This window comes from Manduca sexta, unplaced genomic scaffold, assembly GCF_014839805.1.
Source record: "Manduca sexta isolate Smith_Timp_Sample1 unplaced genomic scaffold, JHU_Msex_v1.0 HiC_scaffold_1721, whole genome shotgun sequence".
NCBI lineage: Eukaryota > Metazoa > Arthropoda > Insecta > Lepidoptera > Sphingidae > Manduca > Manduca sexta.
The window spans coordinates 321-25,413 of NW_023592614.1; the positions used below are offsets into that span (position 1 = coordinate 321).

The 25,093-nt window shown below is 34.6% G+C and overlaps 1 protein-coding gene across 1 annotated transcript; it reads left to right on the forward strand.

Moving 5' to 3' along the window:
- Positions 1–6,049: 6,049 nt before the first annotated feature.
- LOC115449157 (protein suppressor of white apricot) lies at positions 6,050–18,885 on the forward strand. The gene is given in 15 exon segments (XM_030176890.2): positions 6,050–6,351; positions 7,447–7,567; positions 7,569–7,620; positions 7,866–8,026; positions 9,365–9,581; positions 9,758–9,819; positions 11,474–11,663; positions 12,036–12,236; positions 12,538–12,774; positions 13,113–13,802; positions 14,139–14,269; positions 16,311–16,398; positions 16,554–16,608; positions 17,739–17,771; positions 18,311–18,885. Coding segments are annotated over 15 exon segments (2,772 nt in total). The 5' UTR covers positions 6,050–6,160; the 3' UTR covers positions 18,654–18,885.
- Positions 18,886–25,093: the final 6,208 nt, after the last annotated feature.

A 25,093-nucleotide genomic window follows, 5' to 3' on the forward strand; every position in this document is an offset into this window, starting at 1 on the left:
GATAATTGAAACCAGAGGATTTCTACCATACAGAGTAACATTTCATGATGTGTCAAATCTATACAAATATTATAAATAGATTATATTTCTATCGATATTGCAAAGTTTAATAATTTGTTATTTTGAATAGATGTTTGCTACAAGGTAATCTCTGAAACTGCTGATGAATCAACTTGGCTTAGTGTTTATGATTGGCCATCTGACTAAGGTCAAACCATTGTGTCTCACACTGTTACCTGAACTGGGAATTGATCCGAGGACCCGGACAAAATCCAAACATGCCTAGTATATTATAAACTAGCGACCCGCCCCGGCTTCGCACGGGTGCAATATTTCTCCACTATTTAATGGATGTTATTATACATATAAACCATCCTCTTGAATCACTCTATCTATTAAAAACCACATCAAAATCACGTTTTCGTAGTTTTAAAGATTTAAGCATAAAAAGGTAGGGACAGAGAAAGCGACTTTGCTTTATACTATGCAGTGATAAATCAAAATCAACTGTTATTTTGTAAAAGTAGATGGGTACTTCGGGAAATAAATTGTATTTGGTAAGATAGATAGTAGAGGAGGCTGGCATATGGCAGTAGTCATGTGACTTTTTTAAACAAAAACACAGTACTAGACAGTTGACACATTAGCTGTAGTTTATGCCAAAAAAATATTCTATCAAAAATAAAATAAATTTACATGTGGATATTGTAAGTCTCATATTTTTGTTTGTCTTAATTTTACTTTAAATCTTTTGGCAGAATTCATAATGGCAAATGCATCAATTTTGATATACCACGGGGGCTGAAATACCACAACCTTTCCCCAACAATTATTTGTGCCTTTAAAGAGCGGCAGTGCATCATGATTCTTTTGAATTGCAGACCTGTTTAAGACCAATAAAATCACTTAAAAGCAGGTGACATGACATCCTCTTATAAGCTGAAAATATATAAAATAAAAAAAAATATGATTTCATGGCATCTTAATTTAGCATAATCTTGGCCTATTGTTATTAGAACCATAAGTTGAATCCACCTTTGTTAGCATAACATAAATAGGTTATTCTATAAGCGTAATAACATTATATCACATAAAGTTCAATTGTTAACTGTATAAAATAATAATTAATATTGAAGCAATGATATTGCTTCAATATTAATTGAATGATTACAGTTGCCAGTAACAAGCCACAACAATTCCTATAAAGCAGCTATACACAATGCTGGGCTTTACCATGCTACTTACTGAGCCTTTGCAAGTGAACCACCAGACTACAAAAATTTCACTAAAATCACAGAAACCAAGATAACTTCACTTGTATACTAACCTTATAAGAATAAATTCATTAAATTAACTGTGGATAATTATTATTTGAATATTAAATTTTAATTATGTTTTAAGACACTAATATTTCATAGTGGCCTAAGGTACCATAACTGAGATGTCTTTATTGAACATATGAAAAAGGATGATTGTGGCTACTCTAAAGTCTAAACTTAGAAGTATTTGGTCATATCTTGACACAATTTTTGACTTTGGATACTAAGTCAATTGATTCAATAGAAGTTATTAGACTATCCTACCACATAAACATTGCAAAAATTGCTACGTTATACAGATATATTTGTCATAACAATAATAATGGTGAATGGAGAAATACTTTTAAAAAAATATATTTTACTGATAATCATTGATGCTTTAATAAAACTGTAAAAGACAATTCTTAGTAAAATCTTATTAGTGTTTCATTTACTTACCTAATAAGAAGATTTTTTACGAAGTGATTGATAACATAAAGTATTTCTGGGATAAAACTCCCGCTTTACATCAACAGTTAAAATGCTAATTGACTGGACACAAATTTTTTTTCGGAAAATAGTCCTGATTTTAAGTATGAATGAAATTTAGTGTCGACCAAATTGTCGCTTATTATTATTATTCTGGGATAAACAGTGGCCTATAAGCACCCGGGAGTAAGGTAACTTCCTAGTAGTGAAAAATTAAAATGTATTTAGTTGGTCCTGAGATTAATGTGTTCCAACAAGATAATTGTTCGGCTGCTATATATTAGTATAACATAGTAAAATCTTTGAATTACAAAATATTGCATGATACTGCACCAAACTTGTCATCCTGAATCATTAGTCATTAAGTGTCAAAATTACAAGTCATGCAAATTTTTTTATCCTCGAACCTTAACAAACTTAAATGATGATGGCAGAAGGGAGGTTAATGGTAGTACTTACCAAATCTAACTCTTGCATAGAAGGGACTTATTATTAAAAAAATTCATTCATATAACAATTCGCAGAATATAAACACCAAAACCTCTCATATCTTTATATTTTTGGCATATTCACTACTGTCTTTATCTTATGTTATACTTTATGCGAAAGTTTTGTTTGAAATTAGAAGTAACAAAGAAACAGCTGAAGGGGTAAAGGCAAGATCCACCGGATCTTGGACCTAGGCACATAGGCAAAGGATGGGAACACCGTAGGTTCTTAGTCAGTAAAAGTCTGACACGCCCTCCCGCCCATCCCAAGGCGGGAGATAGTCAACTGACGATTTACCTACGTAAAAAAGGGGTAAAGATAAAATTTTACACAAGGATAGAACAAGTCCTGGATTAACACATTGGCTGCTTTTTTCTGGTAACTTGCCCCCACAGGAAATAATATACTTTTTTTAACCAGATGGCACTTGCGTCTTGTCTATGCATTCCTACAGTAGTTTAAGGACTTTTCTAACAGGAATGGCTTTTCACATGGACAAAGCCGCTAAGAACACCTGGTATAACATAAGTCAGTTATTATCCCAGCTTTTTTCAAGCATGATGCCAAGAAATTACAGCTAAGTTTTTATGATTGCGTAAAGCGGCGATAGCCTAGTTGGGTGTGGAACGGACTGCGAGACGAATGTCCGAGGGTTCAAATCCCAAGGGCACACACTTCTGACTTTTCTAAAAATCATGTGTATATTCTTTGTGAATTTATCGTTCGCTTTAACGTTGAAGGAAAACATCGTGAGGAAACCTGCACATCTGAGAAGTTCTCTATGGGAATTTCGAAGGTGTGTGCAGTCTAATCCCGCACTAGGCCAGCGTGGTGGACTAAGGCCTAATCCCTCGTAGTAGTAGAGGAGGCCCGTGCTCAGCAGTGGGCAAGTATATAATACAGGGCTGATATTATTATTATTATTATATTTTATGATTGGCTGCCTACCTGACGTATGACCTTGTCGGTACCTAGTATCAAGTAAACTGTGTTACAAAAACCCACACAGTGTTGTGAGATGTGGAAATCCAATTGCCATCCACATTGCAATACTATTTATGAAATAAAATGAAATGATTTATTTGAATCTGTAAAATGGTATACATTATTTAGATTCCGTTAATATAAACTCTATCACCAGTTCGGAAAGCAGTTCTCACCAGAGAAGAACGGGCAAGAAACTCTGGTGTTGCTCTTTTCAATAAGTTTAGGGTAAAGACTGCAGTACATGATAAAGTGAGAAGAAAAAAAAACAATTGGTTTTTGGTTGATGATTGATTTATGTTAAAAGTACATAAATCAAGTTTTACAACATGACTGGCATTAAATGATTTAATTGTTACGCTTTCTATCAAAGAACTTGCTGTCTCATCAAAAACAAATGACTTGGTTAAAACAGCAGATGATGGTATAATATTCCAACAAACAACCTACAATAAGGTGTCAACAAAAACAAAACACTTTAAATTTACAAGCATGATTATCTTCTCACTTCACCTAATATATGTTGATATGACCTAAGTTCAAACCAAAACAAGAATCCAAAATTTTCATTGCCTGTCAATAAAAACAACCATCTGGATATCTATGTGTACCAAGCTTTGGTTTTTATGTAGATACTTACAATTCTTTCCAAATCCAGTTTATTTAAACTGATTTAAATATTTATAATAATCTGATTTACCAAAACAGTCAACAACCTCCAAAGTAACTGTATAAGTAGATAATTGTTGAGTAATATGTATTCTTGCAAAGAATAGGAGTACATTTTTTTCAGTAAGGAGGTTGATACAAAAAAAGATTTTATACTATTATAAAAAAATATATTCATCTTCCAGTACCATTCTGAAGTATTTCCTATTGGTTTTAGGAAAAAAATATATACTCTAGAAATGGAAATGTTCAAGTATGTGTAAGCATTTTTGTATATTTTGGATTGCTTGTTAGTGACCTACATATTGCAACACAAAAAAACTTTTTTTGTCGCCAAATAAATGTGATTAATTATTTTCCAATTAGTGAGTTCCAATTGAGAAAGGCATATTCCAATCAGAAATTTATGCTTAATTTGAGTAATAAGTCTAGAAAAATCAAGGGATGGTAGTCAAAACATTGACACACAATCGCGAGCGTTTATCGTGTGAATAGAAGGTAGATTAACAAAAAACGCTACGATGATGATATATAGCACTTACCTTCCTGGCTTGAGCCATCCTTTTGGTTTTCATCGTTTGGTCTCTCCCTCAGCGAACACAATAGACTTACAGCTGACATAGCTCGCAGATCTAACACACAATATGCTCAGTCTTCTCTCAATATATTAATTCTACTAAAACTCTATAACAACTTTACAATATTTACAAAATTGTTCAGGAAATTAATCTATCACCTAAAATATTGTTTATATCACAGACTTTTCGTTTTTCAACAATACGAATCAAAACGTCCACGCACGAAAATATTATCAATATATTTTATAATTTGTAGGAATTTAGGTATAATAAACTTATTTACACATTAAAACTAGCTTTATATTATCTAATTTTAACAAATACGCGCTAGCGGTCACAAGATACTCATAACTAAAAGAATTTGTCAGTTTTCGATGCAAAAATATATAAAACGTCCGCCATATGCCTTATGGGACGTTTATTGTCCACCCAGATAAAATATTCCCAGTATGTATAGAATGCCTATAGAATTTTGTAGGTATACAATTTGGCAGCATTACATCCAGTTGCCATTGCATCTTATTTTTTTTGTATTCCGTGTTCATAATAAAATATATTTCTGAATCATCGACCACGTTCGTATTAAAATAAATTCATATATACAGAAAATAATTGTATGGTTTTCTTTCAAGTTTTTTTTGCTACAGAAATATGAATTATAGAAACGCAATTATTTCTTTACTAAAATATTTCTGGCAACATTACACAACACAAAGATAATATTAAAACCTTTTCCTCTTCAAAACAAATTATAATTAAAATTGACTTAAAAAGATAATTTTATAGACGTATAAAGTCGTTCTCATAATATATCAGTAATTAAAATTCTAATCTTAGGTCGAGCTTGTACACATTGGAATGACGGTCTGAATTTAGAAACAGAATTCAGAATATAAATCCAGAACGCTCCGGATCCCATAAATACAGGTCTTGAAATATTTCGTAAAATGTATATTTACTTGTATATTTTATAATATATTGTGATATGCATTTATATATAAACTCTTAATCGACCCATTTGCTACCGTGGCTTCATCATAATCAGATGGTTTCGACGGATACTTTTTGCCTCGCACAGATGGTTCTCCTTACTTCTAGCCACACTTCTACGCTTCATTAAAGAAATACCAAATCATCCACATCTGTAAAATTCAGCATGTGCATAATATTATTTCAAACAGATTCTTTCCTAGTTCCTAGCCGAAGTTCGAAAACCCCAGACCATAAGCCATAGTTTTGACTTTTGTATCGTTTAATATGTGAATAGTCTATTTGGAGTCTGAGCAGCGATGCAATGATTTGTATTTTGTATTATATTACCTAATTTAGTACACAATTTTTCGTGAAAATCTTTAAAGATTTAAAAATGATATCGAAAAATATCAACATATAATTATTAAATCAAATATTTATGAAAGACTGTAAACTAATCAAAATCTGAATTCTGAATAAAAAAGTGAATTATATGGTAGCTCAGATATAGTATGTAGGTATATGTAAATCGGTAAATATAAAATAAGTGTACTCGTAGCCTAGATATTGACACTTGACATATAATATTTCTCTTTGGGTTGACAGCTTGTAGTTTGTATGCGGGCGTGTTTCTGTTTTAATTAATTTTATTTAAGATAAGTAGTTTCAAAATAAATAAAAATGATAAAGTGGACTGGAAATCACAGTGAATCGGGTATTCTTAGGAAAAGTGAACCGAAAGAGAAGAAAGAAGAGTTATTCGTGTTCGGCTACTCGTGCAAATTGTTCAGGGACGACGATAAAGCTCTGCACGTAGATCAAGGCAAACACCTCATTCCGTGGATGGGGGATGAAACGTTGAAAATCGACAGGTTCGATCCGTTTTTTACTATAAGACTGCTAACTGTGGCGCTAATACGTATAAGAACAATATATTGTCAGAAAAGTTAAAATTCTGGAAGACCTTTAAGATTTTCGCAGACTATGATGTTTGAAGAGCGGCGCTGGCGGTGGGCGGCGGGCGCACCGGCTCGCGACGCCCGTATTGTTACGGTGACGGCCTCCGTCGGTATGTATATTTTGCAACGGAATAATTGACTACGCTAATATTGATAACGCGATGTTATCGGTGCTAGGATGTTATTTGAGATTCGAACCAATGCCTTACAGGTTACCAGTAAGTTACGATATTGCACATTACATGTACAGGGTGTTACAGAACAGGGGTATCAATAATAACTTTATTTACTAAACATGTTGGTGACTTATCACTAAAGAGAAACAATGTGATATACATAATGACTTCTGATTGACTGAATTTCTATTTGAGATAAATTAATTTGAATGTACTTGATAAACATTTTTGCTGTGGTTAAATATGTTTATCATTTTGTCAATCGGCAAGCAGTTTTAGGATTGCTGTTTAAAATTATTGATAAAATTTTCCTCTACAAAATCTAACTACTAGTGGCAAATCATGCTCACTTTGAGTTTTATTGATACTTTCATTCAGTAACACATGGTATAAGATGTGTTTATTGTCCATATATTATAGATTGTTTTGCAATAAGTCAGTAACTTTTCTTTTGCTTTAAAAAGTTTTCACGTCTAATCTCTTTGATTTATCACCCTATTAATGACATGACTGTATGGGATTGGGCTAGGACCCTTTGCCTTTTCAATAGAAAGGGAAAATTAAAAAGATATCTCTTTGGTTTTTGTGTGATGTACAATAAAAACCATTTAATATCAAATTTATGATTAAATTCTAATGACTAATTCCTTTTATAGTACATTCAGGTTACTATGTATCTATTTGATACAAAATTTAAATTTAAGTGAAATATCACCTCTATTTTATACTATAATTAATCACTATTGTAGGATATAGTATGTAATTTAAAAACTTCTTAAGTAATACATAATTAAATAAAAATATCAATTTGATATTTTGTAAATCTTGGCAGGTATGACGCTAGGGGCGCATTGCACGATCTCACCGCCTTGGAGGCACCGTCTGGTGGTTACGACTGGCGTGTGGAACTCACCAGGAATGAGCTTGAAGTGGAACAGCTGTGCGATGAGGAGAGGCCGGTACAGGGCTTTACACACCGATGAGGATGAAGAAGAGATGTATAAAGGTATGTTGATGTACAATTTAATCTTTTTTTTAAATACTTGAAATACTACAATTTAATCTTTTTTTTTAATCTACTAATATTATTTGGTATTCCACCGCGGTTGACATCCTGAGATATGAGGTGTTAACTCTCATTATGTCCTGTAGTTATACTGGTTACATTGTCCTTCAAACCGGAACACAACAGTAATTACACAGTGCTGCTTGGCGGCCGAAATAAAGGTTATAATAATAATCTGTTTATAGAGGAAGAATTGAAACGCCTCCACGCAGCGGGCTACGGTCAAGTGGGGTTCAACTACGACGCGCCAGCCGAACCCGAACCGTCGTCGCAGCCCGCCGAGGTCGACGAGCCGTTTTTGCCCACTGCATCATTCAAAGCATTATTACCAACCGATATATTATATGTAAGTGTTCATCTTAAGATTAATAAATAATAATGGTTTGTCTTATTCTTTCACACGCATTGTAATTCCCGATGACGTAACGTACGCGTATTGCGCCTCTTTTCTCTTTCTTGTCTTGCTCATTCTACAGAAATTTGAATTATAAGTTATAACTTGTTGACTTAAAAATAATAAAATAATAAGGATTGTGGTGTATAAAATAATAACATCATAAGGAGCAGTGCCGGATTTATATTTTTATATGAGTGTAGGCCACTTTATTTCCACCGCCCCATGTAGATAGGTTTATGTATGTATGTGTGTTTCTAAAGTACTTAATAATTTTCCATTTGTTTGTATTATGGAAGGCACTGAAGTTAAATAAACGAATGATTAATTTAATCAAGTTGCGTCCTCTGAAATATGCCGCCCCTAAGAAAATGCTACCCATAAGCCGCGGCCTGTACGGCTTATTTACGAATCCAGAACTGATAAGGAGTCAAATGTTTAAAATATGAACAGATTTTCTCAATTTTTCTATGTTAGATTTTAATATGAGATACATATATGATAGATGTAAAGAACAAAAATTAGTTGAATACCTTGTGGATAAAAGGGTCAACTGCTTTAGAATGAATGCTAAAATCAACTAATACAATTTTACTTACTCTACTGTGTTTATGATTTTATGCTTCACTTCTTGTATTGTGTGCAAAAAAGATAAACAGATTGTAAAGTTGTTCTAGGTCATATTCATTTGAAACATTTTCCTTACTGCAAGGCTGTATAATATTTCCATACAAATGTTTGCACTTTTAATTATCGTTGTTAGTACAAGTATGCACTCATATAAGTTATTGTTGATTAACCAAAAGAAATATTATGGTATGTATCACAACATGAAACCATAACTTGTCCTCAGCATAAATAACTCAATAAGTTACTCAAACTGCAAATGTATACTGAAAAAGTGGTATTTATGAACTAAAATAAATAACAATAAAATAGTTATTTTAATTTTACATGCCTTTAAACTACATCTACTGCAAGAACTCGTCAGAGTAGCGTTATCACACTTTCAGTCAGAAATACACTTTCACCCACACTTCATATTAGCACTAGACCATAAAATCAGATAAGTACCAACCAGGATTTTTGCTGATGATATTTTTTTATTTATTGATAAATTTTGGTACAATGTGTATTTAATATTTTATTAATGTAACGTCAAAATGACTATATTCACTGTTCAATTATACAATTGTATTGTAATTACCACTTATTCCATATATTGTGTTATCTCACCAAAAATCTGCTATAGTATGTGATTACATCATTAAATAATACATACTTTTACAGCCTGAAACTCAAAAACAAAATGCAATAATAGAGAAAACCGCGAAGTTCATCGCAAGCCAGGGTGCTCAGATGGAGATACTAATCAAAGCAAAGCAGGGTGACAACCCGCAGTTCCAGTTTTTGAATAAAGATTCTGAACTCAACCCATACTACAGTGCTCTGATTGCTTTGGTCAAGTCTGGCAAGTGGCCCGAGAAGAAGCCTGAAATTGTTGAAGGTACTATATTTATACCACAATATTCAGTTATATTGGGAAAACTGGAACAAAATTAGATTTAGAAAATTTATTAATCTTTATTTCTGAGGATTTTTTAAATTGTGTGATGTAATACTAAGTAACATGTAAATAATGGTAATAAAAAATATTTATATTTACATTATTGGTTCTTTCAGAGAAGCCTCCAGAAGCAGAGGAGTACTTACATCCAAGCTTAGCATCTACTGTTATTGAATCTGTAAGTATAATCAGAAGTATGCATTTACATGGTGTCCTACATACTCCCACTACTTATGTAGGGCTAGGCTTGCATAATAGATACTATCATTGATAGAACTTTTAAGTTTGCCGAGTCATTGTAGTTCAATCACCAATATAGTTTTAATCTATACTATTATATAAAGCTGAAGAGTTTGTTTGTTTGTTTGTTTGTTTGTTTGTTTGTTTGTTTGTTTGTTTGTTTGTTTGAACGCGCTAATCTCAGGAACTACCGGTCCAAATTGAAAAATTATTTTTGCGTTGGATAGCCCTTTGTTCGTGGAGTGCTATAGGCTATATATCATCACGCTATACCCAATAGGAGCGGGGCAGTAATGGCTAATCTCAGGAACTACCGGTCCAAACTGAAAAATTCTTTTTGCGTTGGATAGCCCTTTATTCGTGGAGTGCTATAGGCTATATATCATCGCGCTATACCCAATAGGAGCGGGGCAGTAATGGCTAATCTCAGGAACTACCGGTCCAAACTGAAAAATTCTTTTTGCGTTGGATAGCCCTTTGTTCGTGGAGAGCTATAGGCTATATATCATCACGCTATATTTAATAGGAGCGGAGCAGTAATGGCTAATCTCAGGAACTACCGATTCGAACTGAAAAAATATTTTTGTGTTGAATAGTCCTTTGTTTATGGAGTGCTCAAAGTTATATATCATCACGCTATGACCAATAGGAGCGGAGCAGTAATGGCTAATCTCAGGAACTACCGGTTTCAACTGAAAAATTCGTTTTGTGTTGGATAGCCCTTTATTTGTGGACCGCTATAAGCTATATTATATCATCACGCTATGACCAATAGGAGCGGAGCAGTAATGGCTAATCTCAGGAACTACCGGTTTGAACTGAAAAAATCTTCTTGTGTTGGATAGCCCTTTGTTCCTGGAGTGCTATAGGCTATATATATCATCATGCTATAACCAATAGGAGCGGAGCAGTAATGAAACATGTTGCAAAAACGGGGAAAATTATGAGTTTTGAGAGCTTCCGTTGCCTGCGCTGCGTAAACGGTTAAAGTTATGCAACAATGATGTATGACGGGATTGTTTCACTTAAAAAGTTCTAAATAATATAACAAAGTCCTCCGCTGCATCTGTCTGCCTTAACGTGTTAAACTCAAAAACTACCTAACGTATTAAGATGAAATTTGGTATGGAGACAGTTTGAGACCCTGGGAAGAACATAGGCTCCCGGGAAACTACTATTTTTATAACGGAAAACTTTAGCCTGAAAAACTTTATAACGCGGGCGGAGCCGCGAGCAAAAGCTAGTATCTGAATAATTCTGAAGAAAAGTGTAATGGAAAGGGGCAGGTCACATGTTAAGTGAAATAAAACCTAAATGGACAAAAACGTTAACTGAGTGGACACCTTGAGATAATGTGGAGCGGTCGAGATGGGCAACTAAGACAATGGTCTGATGCCCTAAAGAAGGTTACTGGCCTATTGTGGTTGAGAAAGGCAAGGGACAGGCAAAAATGTCTTCTGTCAAGAGGACAAGCTTTAAAGAGGACTGCTCTGAACATAATGAAAGATAGAGACAAAAAATGTTTTCTTTTTAGTAAATAAAGGCTTTTTCACTAGATCTGAATAAAATAAGTCGCTGTGTGTATCTGGCAGGCGCCATCCATCCCGTCGATCCAGTACAAGCCGTCGGCGGACTGCGACTACACGCTGCTGGTGTGCCGCATGCAGGGCACGGTGCCCGGCGAGTACAGCGAGCGCGCGCCCGGCGAGGTGGCGCCGCCCGGCACCGAGCCGCTGCCGCCGCGCGCCGACATATCGCGCCCGCCCGTCATGTACAACACCGGTTAGTACTCGGCACTGGTGCCAGTGTGCCATGCCAAGCCGGGCCATATCACTAGCTTATATGATGCTGTATAAATATCCAACAATTGGTTGATAATCATTAGTTAAATTACAATTTAATATGAAATTTCGAAAAGGGCAAATATCATAAATGTCAAATATCTAGAAATGTATATACAATAACTAATAACAACGAAACATCTGTTTTTTTTTTTGCTAATTGAACCCAAATTGTAACCCATACACAAATTTAAAAAAAATTACACTTATTTAGGAAATAACATTTTTTTTTTAAATTTCCTGAACATTTACATTTACACCCTCTATAAAGCACACAGTTTTTAACAATTTATATTTAAATCTTCTTTAACAGCCGAACGAGCTGCACAACCAGCGCAAGCGACGCCGTACCAGCAGTACGCGGCGTATTACCACCAGTACTTGGCCCAACAGCAGGAACAATTGCAAGCGCAGAAACAAGTGAAGAAAGAACAGCCTACATTGGCGAAGTCTACAGGACTCAGTCTCATGAAGAATTATAATACGGACTCGGAGAGTGACATGTCTGGTGAAGGTAATATTTTAATAGTAGCAGTTGCCTTATTATGCAGTTTCTTTTGTCTGCCAATACTTAAAAAAGAATGAGTTCTGTTTATTATTAAGAGTTGTCTAATTCATTAATTTTCCTTTCTTTAAATAGGAACAATTATATAGCTATTTACGGATTGCAATAGATTAAATGATATTCCTTATAAAATTCTATATGGAGTGTCTTCTGGCTTTGCCTTGTTATTCCTTAAAAGAATATATTAATCATATATGTATTTTATTTATAATAGATAAAATATTGAATGGTTTGAAATACATTTTTATAGATTACGATGACGATTCATCATCCGATGGCAAAGAGAAAGTTCCAGTTATAACACCACCCGAAGACATTCAAGTGGTGATAGAAAAGATGGCGGCGTACGTCACACGCAACGGCGACGAGTTCGCAGACATTGTGCGGGCCAAAAACGATCCTAGATTCACATTCCTTGATCCAGAAAATATATACTATCCATATTATAAAAAACTGATGCAGGAGATGAGGCCAAGGAAGTCTTCTGGTAAGTGATTACAATTATATTACTCGTTAAGACTTCTACACATTATGTCGGTGGCTACATAATTATGGAATTCATAATAGTAATAAATAAGTTGGATTCTTATATGATATGTGGTAGTGGTGTATTGATGACAATGAGCAGTATTACCCTGCATAGTGTATAGGACCCATTGCAACTAATAATTGATGTTTAACGTAAATATCATTAATGTTTCGTTTTACAGGCTTTATAGGTGTATACATGCATACATTCAATGTTAAGTTCCTATAAAACAAACAAATAAAATTACTAACATGTCTGAAATTTTATTGATATATCAATTTGGTTTTTCTTTATAGCACCAGTGTCATTCTCAATAAAGAAGCAGAAAGACCCAGATCCAATACTGCCTAAACCGGCGCTACCATACGAATCAAGTTCTGACGAGGATCCAGAGAAACAAGCGGAAAAACAGGCAGAGAAGGAAGCAGAAAAACCAGAAGAAGTAAAAGAACAACCGAAACCACCACAACAATTCTATCCAATTAACAATATACCACCCATTGTAGTTTATAAAATGGAAGGTCAATTAACCCAAGATCTTCCTACAATAAGGGCCATAGAACCCATGAAGCCAATCATGCCAAAATTACTACCAATGCCAGAGGTTAAAGTGCAACCAAAACCTGAAGTGACATCACCAACTATAGTTCTAAGTAAACCTGTGGAGATAATAAAAGAAAAAACTCCAGTTAAAGAGGAAAGAAAAGTTGAAAGAATAAAAGAAAATAGCCCAACACAAAGAAGGGAAAGAAGGAAACATTCAGATCGAAAAAGGGAGTACAGAAGTAAATCTGAAAGCAGAGAGAGAAGATCGGAAAGGAGAGAGGAGAGGAGTCCAGATAGAGAATACAGGAGAGCAAAAAACGCCGAAAAAGAAAGGAAAAGGAAGAAATATAAAGAAGAACTGGTGGTGAATGAAATTATATCTTTAGAAGACAATTCAGATGACTTGATCGATCTTACTGGAGATCAATCAGATTCTAAAGGTAAAGTATTTGAAATCATAGTAATTTTTTCTTTGCCTTTTTTTTATTTATTATTGTAACTATGCATTACTGCCAGTACTTCAAGTACATTTTTTTAGTAGAATAAAATTTGAAAAGAACTCATTCTGAATAGTGACGTACAAGTACTTTTGGTCCATACCTACATTAAACTAAACGGGCGTCCAAAAGATCGGACTGCTTCTGAGCAGTCCGATCGCAAGTTACAACACAGCATGTTGTACCGATATAATGGCCATATTAATGGTCTAGAATGTACCTCTATCTAGAATTGTAAAGGCCTAGATTATATTATACAAGTTGTATAATATATTTTAGGTGAATGCGACACGGTAGTAGAGAAAGTGAAGCAGCAAGAGAGACGTCGCCGCGCCGCCGAGTTCCTGAAGAAAGTGGGCGTGGACCCCGCCGCTGCCGCGCTACCCACCACCTCCCTAGCAAGCGCTATGGTATATATACTAAATATATAAAAAGCCTGATTAAATTGTATGTAAACATTGTTCACTCGCTTGTGCTCGCAGCTCCGCCCGTGAAGAAGTTTTTCCGGGATTAAAGTCCCGCTTTATATTTTCACGGGATAAAAAGTAGTCTATGGCACTCAGAAATAATTAGCAAAATCAGTTTTCACACAAACTCTTCAACGTTATATATTACTGGGTTGGATTAGAAATACTGGTGGTAGGTCTGTCATGTTTACGAGTCCGCCTGGGTAGGAACCACCACAAAGTCTACTTCTGCGGCCAAGCAGCAGTGTGTAGGCACTGTTGTGTTCTGATTTGAAGGACATTGTACAACTACTGGACATAATAAGACTTCACATCTCATGTCTCAGGATGGCGGGCGCAGTGGAATACCAAACAATACTTTGTAACTAAAGGTGTTGGATGGTGTTTTTACTGTTTATGGGCGGTCGTATCACTTACTATCAGGCGGACGGCTACCAAGCTCGTCTCGTCATTCAAAGCAATAAAAAAATCCATGATAGCTAGTTGGGAATGGAATGGTCTGGAGATACAGAAGTCTGTAAATTCACATCTGATTTTAGAGATATGTGTTATATGTATCACTTATCGTTCGCGATTTAACTGGTCCGAAATGATAAACATATTATTTTTATAAGTAACTAGCTTTTGCCCGCGGCTCCGCCCGCGTTATAAAGTTTTTCAGGCTAAAGTTTTCCGTTATAAAAGTAGTAGTTTCCCGGGAGCCTATGTTCTTCCCAGGGTCTCAAACTGTCTCCATACCAAATTTCATCTTAATACGTTGGGTAGTTTTGAGTTTAACACGTTCAGGCAGACAGATGCAGCGGGGGACTTTTGTTTTTATAATATATTTTTTAGAACTTTTTAAGAGGAACAATCCCGTCATACATCATTGTTGCATAACTTTAACCGTTTACGCAGCGCAGGCAACGGAAGCTCTCAAAACTAATAATTTTCCCCGTTTTGCAACATGTTTCATTACTGCTCCGCTCCTATTGGTCATAACGTGATGATATATAGCCTATAGCACTCCACGAACAAAGGGCTATCCAACACAAAAATATTTTTTCAGTTCAAACCGGTAGTTCTTGAGATTAGCCATTACTCTCCGCTCCTATTGGCCATAGCGTGATGATATATAGCCTATAGCGGTCCACAAATAAAGGGCTATCCAACACAAAACGAATTTTTCAGTTGAAACCGTAAGTTCCTGAGATTAGCCATTACTGCTCCGCTCCTATTGGTTATAGCGTGATGGTATATAACTTTGAGCACTCCACAAACAAAGGACTATTCAACACAAAAAGAATTTTTCAGTTCGAATTGGTAGTTCCTGAGATTAGCCATTACTGCTCCGCTCCTATTGGGTATAGCGTGATGATATATAGCCTATAGCATTCCACGAACTAAGTACTATCCAACGCAAAAAGAATTTTTCAGTTTGGACTGGTAGTTCCTGAGATTAGCCATTACTGCTCCGCTCCTATTGGGTATAGCGTGATGATATATAGCCTATAGCACTCCACGAACAAAGGGCTATCCAACGCAAAAAGAATTTTTCAGTTTGGACCGGTAGTTCCTGAGATTAGCTATTACTGCTCCGCTCCTATGGGGTATAGCGTGATGATATATAGCCTATAGCATTCCACAAACTAAGTACTATCCAACGCAAAAAGAATTTTTCAGTTTGGACCGGTAGTTCCTGAGATCAGCCATTACTGCTCCGCTCCTATTGGGTATAGCGTGATGATATATAGCCTATAGCACTCCACGAACAAAGGGCTATCCAATGCAAAAAGAATTTTTCGGATTGGACCGGTAGTTCCTGGGATTAGCGCGTTCAAACAAACAAACAAACAAACAAACTCTTCAGCTTTATATAATAGTATAGATTACTCGTGTACCATCAGTATAATATTATTACAGGTGTTTAACCCGAATTATATAGATATCGACTGAAAACAATTTTACAAATACGGTATATATTATAATATTTTTTATTTACCAGGTCGATAATTTAGAGTCGAGAAAGAAAAAAGCAGAAGAAGAGGAAAAACGGCGAAGGAAAGAAAAGAGAAGGCATCGAGAAAGAAGGGGTAAGATGTCTTATTGTAAACTAGGCTTTGCTTCCGGCTCCGTCCGCCTAGCATATCATGAATTTATAACGTCGTATACGAAGGAAAAAATAACAAAATTATAATATGTTTTTTAGATTTACTTTTTTTGTGTGTCATGTTTTATTTCGTTACAGAATATGAAGATGAATTAGACAGAGCACATCGTAGAAGTAAACGACGAAAGTACAGGTAAGACATTATTATTATATTGTTGCGATAAAAATATTCTTATGAGAGTATTTGCGACAGGTTTTGCATAAAAACCTTAATCGTTTTACAGACCAAGTCAACTGGTCATTGACAGTCGTACTTGTCCGTTGTTTGATGATATATCTTTGTGAAATATTTCTGTAAAGTTAGTAGTAGGTCTTTTATGTTAATCAAAATTACTTTAGTTCTTAACAATATTAATACAGCATGTACCAAAACATATCTAATAGTAATATTATAATTCCTGTGTGAGGCTTTATCTAGTTTTAAAGGTTGGATAGTGTTATGTCATGGCCGATATTATATTTAGCAGCTAGTATAATTTTAATATTTATCCAATATTATTTTCTGTCACATAGTGAGAACTGTAAGGAGCCGTTCAAGTATTACGTAACGCAATTTTTGAAGAGTTTTGACCTTTGAGTGGCAAAACGCACCGTAACGTTTTCCTGTACGCCACCGCCCCCCTCCAAAAGTTATGTAACTCTAAAGTGTCATTTTTTTGTAATCACAATTATTTTACCCAAAATACCGGAAAGACGCTAAAATACCTTTGTTATTGTTTTAAAATAAAAAAAAAGAATGTTACAGAAGCTTTGTAAGAGACCCCCGTCCCGCCCCTGCAACGCATGCCTGCGGGCCTGTGGGCCTCATTAGGAGGCTCAAGGTCACTCAACGAGCTATGGAGAGGGCTATGCTCGGTATTTCTCTACGAGATCGAATCAGAAATGAGGAGATCCGTAAGAGAACAAAGGTTACCGACATAGTCCATAGGATTAGCAAGTTGAAGTGGCAGTGGGCCGGACACATAGCTCGAAGAACCGATGACCGTTGGGGTCGAAAGGTTCTAGAGTGGAGGCCACGTACAGGCAAGCGAAAGGTCGGACGCCCGCCTACAAGGTGGACGGACGACCTGGCTAAGGTCGCAGGAAGTCGCTGGATGCAGGCCGCTTCCAACAGGTCGACGTGGAGATCCTTGGGGGAGGCCTATGTTCAGCGAAGGACTTCCTGTGGCTGAGATGATGATGATGAATACTTGAACGGCCCCTAAACACCAGAATCAAGTTAAACTACTAATTTTGAATGCTAAACTATTACTTTTATTACAGATCATCTGACGATGAAGAATCGGATTATGACGGGTGAGAATTTTTTTAATATCTTATTATAAAGATTTCATATGTTTACGCGATGTTAGACATCGAAAGAAAACAAGCTTTTCAATTTTATTGAGGTATTTTTTATTTCTTTTACCGAACGTTTCGAGATTTTCTAGCCTTCATGGTCTTACAGAGTCCGCCCCGTTATCATTTACTAGTTTTATTTCGATATCTAGTTTTATTTTTTTTATTTAAAATATTTTTTTTATCTATGAATATTTTTTAATGACGAATTTTTTTTTAATTCGCGCTATAAATAGTTTTGCAGATGTTAGATATTATAAATGATAGGAAAATATAAAGATGAATTAATATTCGTAATTGTTATGTCTACATTCTCAATATTATGTTTTAGTTTTTATTAAGTATGTTGTGTGTGGTGAATGCTGGGCACACATACCAGATTTTGTATATACCTTTTTTGTTTTATTAAATTGAAATGTTAAAATATGTAATGTTGTTGATGTAAAGACATGAATAAGATAAAATAATATTATAATAATTACGTAATTATATGCCAGCTCAAGAAAAAAGAAGCGAAAGAAGGAGAAGAAACACAGCACGAAACCCAAAAAGAAGAGAAGGAGAGAGAACGAAGTAGAAGAAGAAGAAGACATAACACTTCCACCGAACATCGACCTGACGAACACGCTCAAAGAGTTGCGTACAGCGTCGCCAACAAAGGACCTAATGTTCCAAGATATAGACCAAAATATACAGAACTTTACCCAAGATTCTACTGACGAAGAAGATTTCCCTAGAGAGAAACGCAGGAAGCCAAGAAGAGGTGTGAGAGAGTATAGCGAAGGGGAGTGGTCGAGTGATAGCGAAGGTGATTCTAAGTCGTCAGGCAGGGATTTTTAAGTAGTTATAGGACATTTTAGTGTTATTATAATATGAGACTAACTTCCAACGTCTTAGAACGTCGAGCGCAGATTAATGCCACACAATAGGGGACCGGACAAATTTTCAGAAGGTGTTTTAAATTGATCATTGTGGATATAAATAGCCAAGAAAAATAGTATTTTGCACAAATAAAGCTTAAAAAGTACATAAAACCATGCCTAAATGTTAAATAGCTATAATTCCCGCGCAAACGCTACATTGTGTCATTTCGTCTCGTGTGACGTCATACATGGATAAAGCAACTTGACAAGTCTTGTCATTTGAACAGTGATTCAATAATGCCAGATTAGGGTTATTTACCCTAGATTTAGGGTAAAACTGAATCAGCAGGGTATTTTTTATGGTAATTTTTGGGGTAATTCTACGAGTTAAGGTATTAAAGCTATTGTTTCACGGTATTGTAATAAATATTGAGCTTAGAGAAAGATGTTTCCTACTAAAATTGTAGGCCATGAAACAATTATAATTGTTTATTCAATACAATTTTCGTGTACAGCTAGTTGTTCCTAATAAAATGAGATAATTAAATTAATAATTATTGAAGTGGAAGTGAAGAAAGAAGTGGCGTCTGCATAGATAAGGATATAGAAAAAAAAGTACCGAATTATTTATGATTGGTTTAAGGGTAAAATTTTAAATTCCAAATAATCCTGGGGTAAAGAGAAATTATGATCTGGCAACACTGCATAGACCGTGTTAATCTCGGGCAATCTCAGGTTACTGTGTAACAACCAGAATTCTATATAAATAATTATTCTATTCCATATCATGTGGCAGCTAAAACATAAATAAATACATCTCATAGCCATAACCTACCTGGGTGTACAAATGATTTAATTAATAGAAATATTCATCGATTTATCTTAAACCGAAACACTATTTTTTATTTACTTACATCAAAGTGATCCTCACAAGTAAATCGGTGAGTCTGCAGACATTCCGTCGTAGGTTCGTCTTGCTAACTGCAACCACTTTATTCATATATCTGCTTTTCGTGGTACATCAATAAATAATTTGTTTGGTAAAGATATAGAAGTATTATTACATTCAGGTACGACGCATCAACGATATTTTTTGCGGTCCATTATGATTAACGATTAAACAATCTGTAAACGTTAAGCTGGAAGATAGTAACAACGTCCCGTATAAATTAATATTAATTATTAGAGCAGTTGTGTGTCAAAAAACACCTTTAAAGCATTAAAATAACACAACGCGGTATGACATCCAGATGACGTCTGTTTGTTTACATTTTACCCACGTGTGACGTCATGCGCCGTGATTGGTGTTTCATTTGCCGTAAAGAATAGACTAAAAATATTATAATTATTGTATTTTATTTATTGATTTAAATATACAAATCACAACTCTTTTACAAAAACAAATATGAGATAATATTTTTAATATTACAAACTTTACTTACTTACTGAATTTCAGATTTTTTGGTAATACCTGTCCGGTCCCCTATTATGTAATTTGTAGTCTTGTGTCGAGTTCTCCTGTTTATGGGTGGCTTAGGACACGTCTTTTTTTGGGTTATATTAAAAGGAAAAACACAATTCTTAGCTGACGGTATAATTATACCGACAAATTTGTCAAAAGGAGCCAATGGCCAAACTACAGATTAATATATTGAAAATAGACTTCTGAAGCATAGCTCTGTAAAATGTTAATAAATAGGTATGTCTACGTAATTTCTCAACTTTCGTAAATCAGGGTTTATTATGTTACATTTGGTAAAAAATTTGATATTTACAATTAAATATTTTTGTTCTAATAATTTCGGTAAAAACCCAATACATAAAGCAAAAATAAATACGTTAACCAAACCGCAATATTGCAGCGACAAATATTAAACTAGAGTGATGTGTAAACATATGTATAACTACAATATCATAGTGCATAGTGCAATATTATACTACGGTGTAAGTTAGGTTTTATATTTGTAAGTTTTATTTACGTAAGTCACATACGACAAATTTACTAATTATAAGTAGACATCTCGGTAATATGTTTACAGTAACCATACCTAAGATGTTTTCATTACATAGATACGTTGTCCGAGCTCAATATTGGCAAGTCGAAAGCAAGGTAATAGGGTACCGGACTCATTTTTGTTCTTTATATAATAATAATAATAATAATATCAGCCCTGTATTATATACTTGCCCACTGCTGAGCACGGGCCTCCTCTACTACTGAGAGGGATTAGGCCTTAGTCTACCACGCTGGCCTAGTGCGGATTGGTAGACTTCACACACCTTCGAAATTCCTATAGAGAACTTCTCAGGTATGCAGGTTTCCTCACGATGTTTTCCTTCACCGTTAAAGCAAGCGATAATTCACAAAGAATACACACATATTTTTTTAGAAAAATCAGAGATGTGTGCCCTTGGGACTTGAACCTGCGGACATTCGTCTCGGCAGTCCGTTCCACAACCAACTAGGCTATCGCCGCTTATACTTTGTTCTTTACTATTATCAAATATTTACATAATATAAATTATAACACAGAAGGAATTATTAAAATCCGGTAAAAAATCAACAAGTTATAAGTCTTTGAATTTCGGTGGAAGGGGTAATTAACAAGAAACAGAAAAGAGACGAAATATCCACATGTGACGTCATCGGGAATTACGACGCGTGCGAAAAGAAGAGATGAAGCGATATCCCCACATCGCGCCTACTTGTGTACATTACAATATTTTATATATGAATTACTCGCTCATTTTTTAACTTCTTTTTCGTATTATTAACCATTACATATAGAATAATGTACAAAATCAAGCATAGGCCGGTCCCCTATTGCCCGACATTCATTTATTCAACCTCCAACCACTGTCGTGGCTAGTCGGCATACTAACATTTCGTATTTTTATAAATAAAATGCCTTCCTGTGTTTTTAGATGATGTATAAATTATACTCCAACTGTGAATGAAAAAAACGTTTCATTTCATACGTTAGTAAAAGTATGCAATATTTAACTTATTGTTAACTAATAAATGCATTTTATTCGACTGTCATGGCGACCAGAGACCAATAAACTAGATGGCCACGGGGGTCGACGCTCGGGCCGTATCTATGCGAGCTGCTAGGGCTGTACAGGAATGTGACTATAGTAAATAGTGCGCTGTTTTTATGTACAATTTTGTTAGTCTATGACGCGTCTATTTGTAAAACGTCATTGAACCATACGTTCCATTTTTTTGTGACTTACACTTTTTATAAAAGATGTATTATGAAACGTATAACTTACGTAAGTAACTCTTAAAAGTATAACTTACCAATGTAGTTCTTGTCTAACAATATGGTTCCGTGTAGATAATGTTAATGTAATTAAATTTACGAGTCCTAGATGGCGTTATTTCTTTAATAAGATCCAATTTTTGAGTGATTTGTGTTAGTAGTATGCTGATTTAGTGTATCAATATAAATGCTCAGAAATTATATTGCATTGTAACATAGTTGAAATGAAATGAATACTTATTTGAAATGTGTTTGTTGAAATCCCAACTGAATTTATGAAATGGAATATTCTCTTATAAAAAAAAAATCATTTTTTACCTATCCGTAATATGTAAATTTTTATACCAGACACGAATGTATCTTTATAAAAACAAACCACAAAATTCCCCTTGTAACATAATGATTATAAAAATTGCAAACTACCGCAAATTAAAATGGTCAATTTTGTGTTATTAGTGTCAGCAAAGATTTCGGTGTGATAAATGATTACTACTGAATAATTACAAGCCATGCGTTAGAAAAAAATAATTACCGAAATTAAGATATTAAACTGTCATTCTTAGAGGTTTAGATTGGCAAGAAAATTTGTAGAAGACGGCTTCTACAAGCGATTTTTTACCAAATAAATAATGATGGGAAGCTGACTTCTGCAAATTTGGAATCATTCAAGACTTGCAGCAATTTTTATGTGTATGGAAATATCGAAATATTATCGCTAGAGTTACCGCATCTGGCAGTACTTGCGCAATATCTGCTGAAAGAACTCGCTAGTCTAAACTTGCAGTAGAAAATGAACATGATTTATGATCTATAACGCTAAGAGAAAATAAAAATGTAATTATCATTTGATTGTTTCTTAATAACAATGTATTTGGCCAATAAGTTAGAATTGAATATTTGAGAATTGTGTTACGTGTGATTTGTGAATTAAAATAATTGATTTAGGTCCTAAATAGATATCTCATCGAAAATCGATATTTTATCACTACATATTGTGTATAGCTATTATATAAAGTGAATATGGAAAATAAATATAGTTTCGTAAGATTTGTTTGTTTCATTTAAGTTTGAATTTATTCCACTATTAAAGTAGGTAGATATACATACCTTCGCGATTTAAAAAAAAATGGCGTTTTGATTTCTGATTGCTTTTTTGTTTTGTTACTATTATCACTCAGCCTTGGCAAAATCACCAATAAATAAATGGCGAAAGCCATAATATACAAGAAGAAGAAAAGAGTAGGTAGGAAGACAACCATGCGGTTTTTATCTCCTAAAAGCTGCGTTGGGTTTGTGCCTGCTTTTTATTTGCTTGTTATGAAAGATTAAAGCCCAATACTTTTTGCACAATCATTCAATTAAATAGAACTTCTAGAGGTAAGTTTTAAATATAATTTTTCGATGAATTTTGACGCCAAACAACAATGCTACATGCCGCAAAATTGTTAGACGCCGCGTAATCTTTAAATGTGGAAGTATGTAAAATAATGAACATTGTTTAAAATATGTGTATAGACAGTTATATGTTCCTTGATTAAGATGTTATAAACAAATGATAACCCTGCTTTCAATAACTGAATAATTGGCAAATCATTATTGTTTATATTTTTCATCAATTGCAAATTATAACTCCGAAACTAAATTATTAAAACTGATAAATGATCTATAATTTTTTATTGATACAATAGATATTAAATACCCTACAGAGAAGGCTTTTATATAACTATTGCTTCTTTGGTGTAATGGCGGTATAGTTGTGGGCTTTTGGATTGAAAGGTTTAAAGTTTAACTGCCAGGTTACAAGTGGCACTACAGTTTTTTCTAACACAGATTAGGCCAAGATAAGGTCACGAAATGATGATACGAACTACAGTAAAAACTAATCTAAATCGTGTCATAAAGTATATGTGCTGTCCTCAGGGCCGGCGTAAGGCGTGTGCGACGTAGGTTACCATCCGCGTAATTTTGGAGGCCTCGCGTTTCAAAGATTTGTGGGTAGGTACAGAATTCAGGTTACCCTAAAATCATGGCTTAACCGCATTCATTCTTAAATCCTTGCAACCTATGTTCCTCATATTTATAATTGCGACATTGGGCCGACTGCATATTAGAATAGAATAAAGGCAAATAGAAAAAGAAGAGATGCTATAATAATAAAGAGATGGATATCGTCGGCTGTCATGTCGCATGTAAAACGCGCCAGGTCGTCTATTTTTAGCATCCCGGTATCCATTTATTTCAATTGTTAAACTCCTTGTTCAGTTAACCCAGACATTGTAGTATTCACGTGATCTTACTACACAGACCACGTGCGAGGACTAGGTCACAGCGGTTTACCAATTGCCGCTAGTGTTGTTCTAGGATATACTTAAATATCATTCCATTATACAATAATTACTTACCTATACTATAATTATTTGAACAGCAATCCCAATGAGTAGACGATATAGAGTGAATAACACCGGAACAACGCCGCGTTTCGATTCGTAAAATGAATGTGCGTTGTGCCATTTCATAAGAATATTCACAAAGTTGCTTAAAATTATCAAAATTACCTATCTAGGTACTTACATAATGTTTACCTTATTAATTTATATTTCAATATAGATATTACAGAAAAAATTGATTTCGGTTCGTGAATAAATAAAATTCGACTTTCGACTTAGTAATTCGAATAAAATTAATTTTATACTTGGACCTTGGTATACGTACTCTGAGTCCGATTCTCGTTTATATCATCCCTATATTACACGTGTCAACTGCGGCGAAGACATATTTAGAACGATCGCTTTTTATTGATGCAAGTGGTTTAAAAGTGACTCATTATGTCTATCGAAACTATTTTTAGCCACTTTAGGCTACATTTTTCACTATGGAGAAAATCAAACTATGATACATATAACAAGGGACAACATTATAAATTGTGAAAAAGTAAATTAATAAGGTCAGTCGGGGCAAGTGCGCCGACGGGGTAAGTGCACCTACCCTAAATAAATCGAAAACTATTGATGTTATACAATTACCGCAATCTTATATCGATGCTACTAACTGAAATACAGTTCCACTAAAAACATAAATGGCTATGTTCATTTTAATACGATTTATTCGCCATTTTATTTTAAGTGTCATTTAGACCTGTAAACAGAGATGA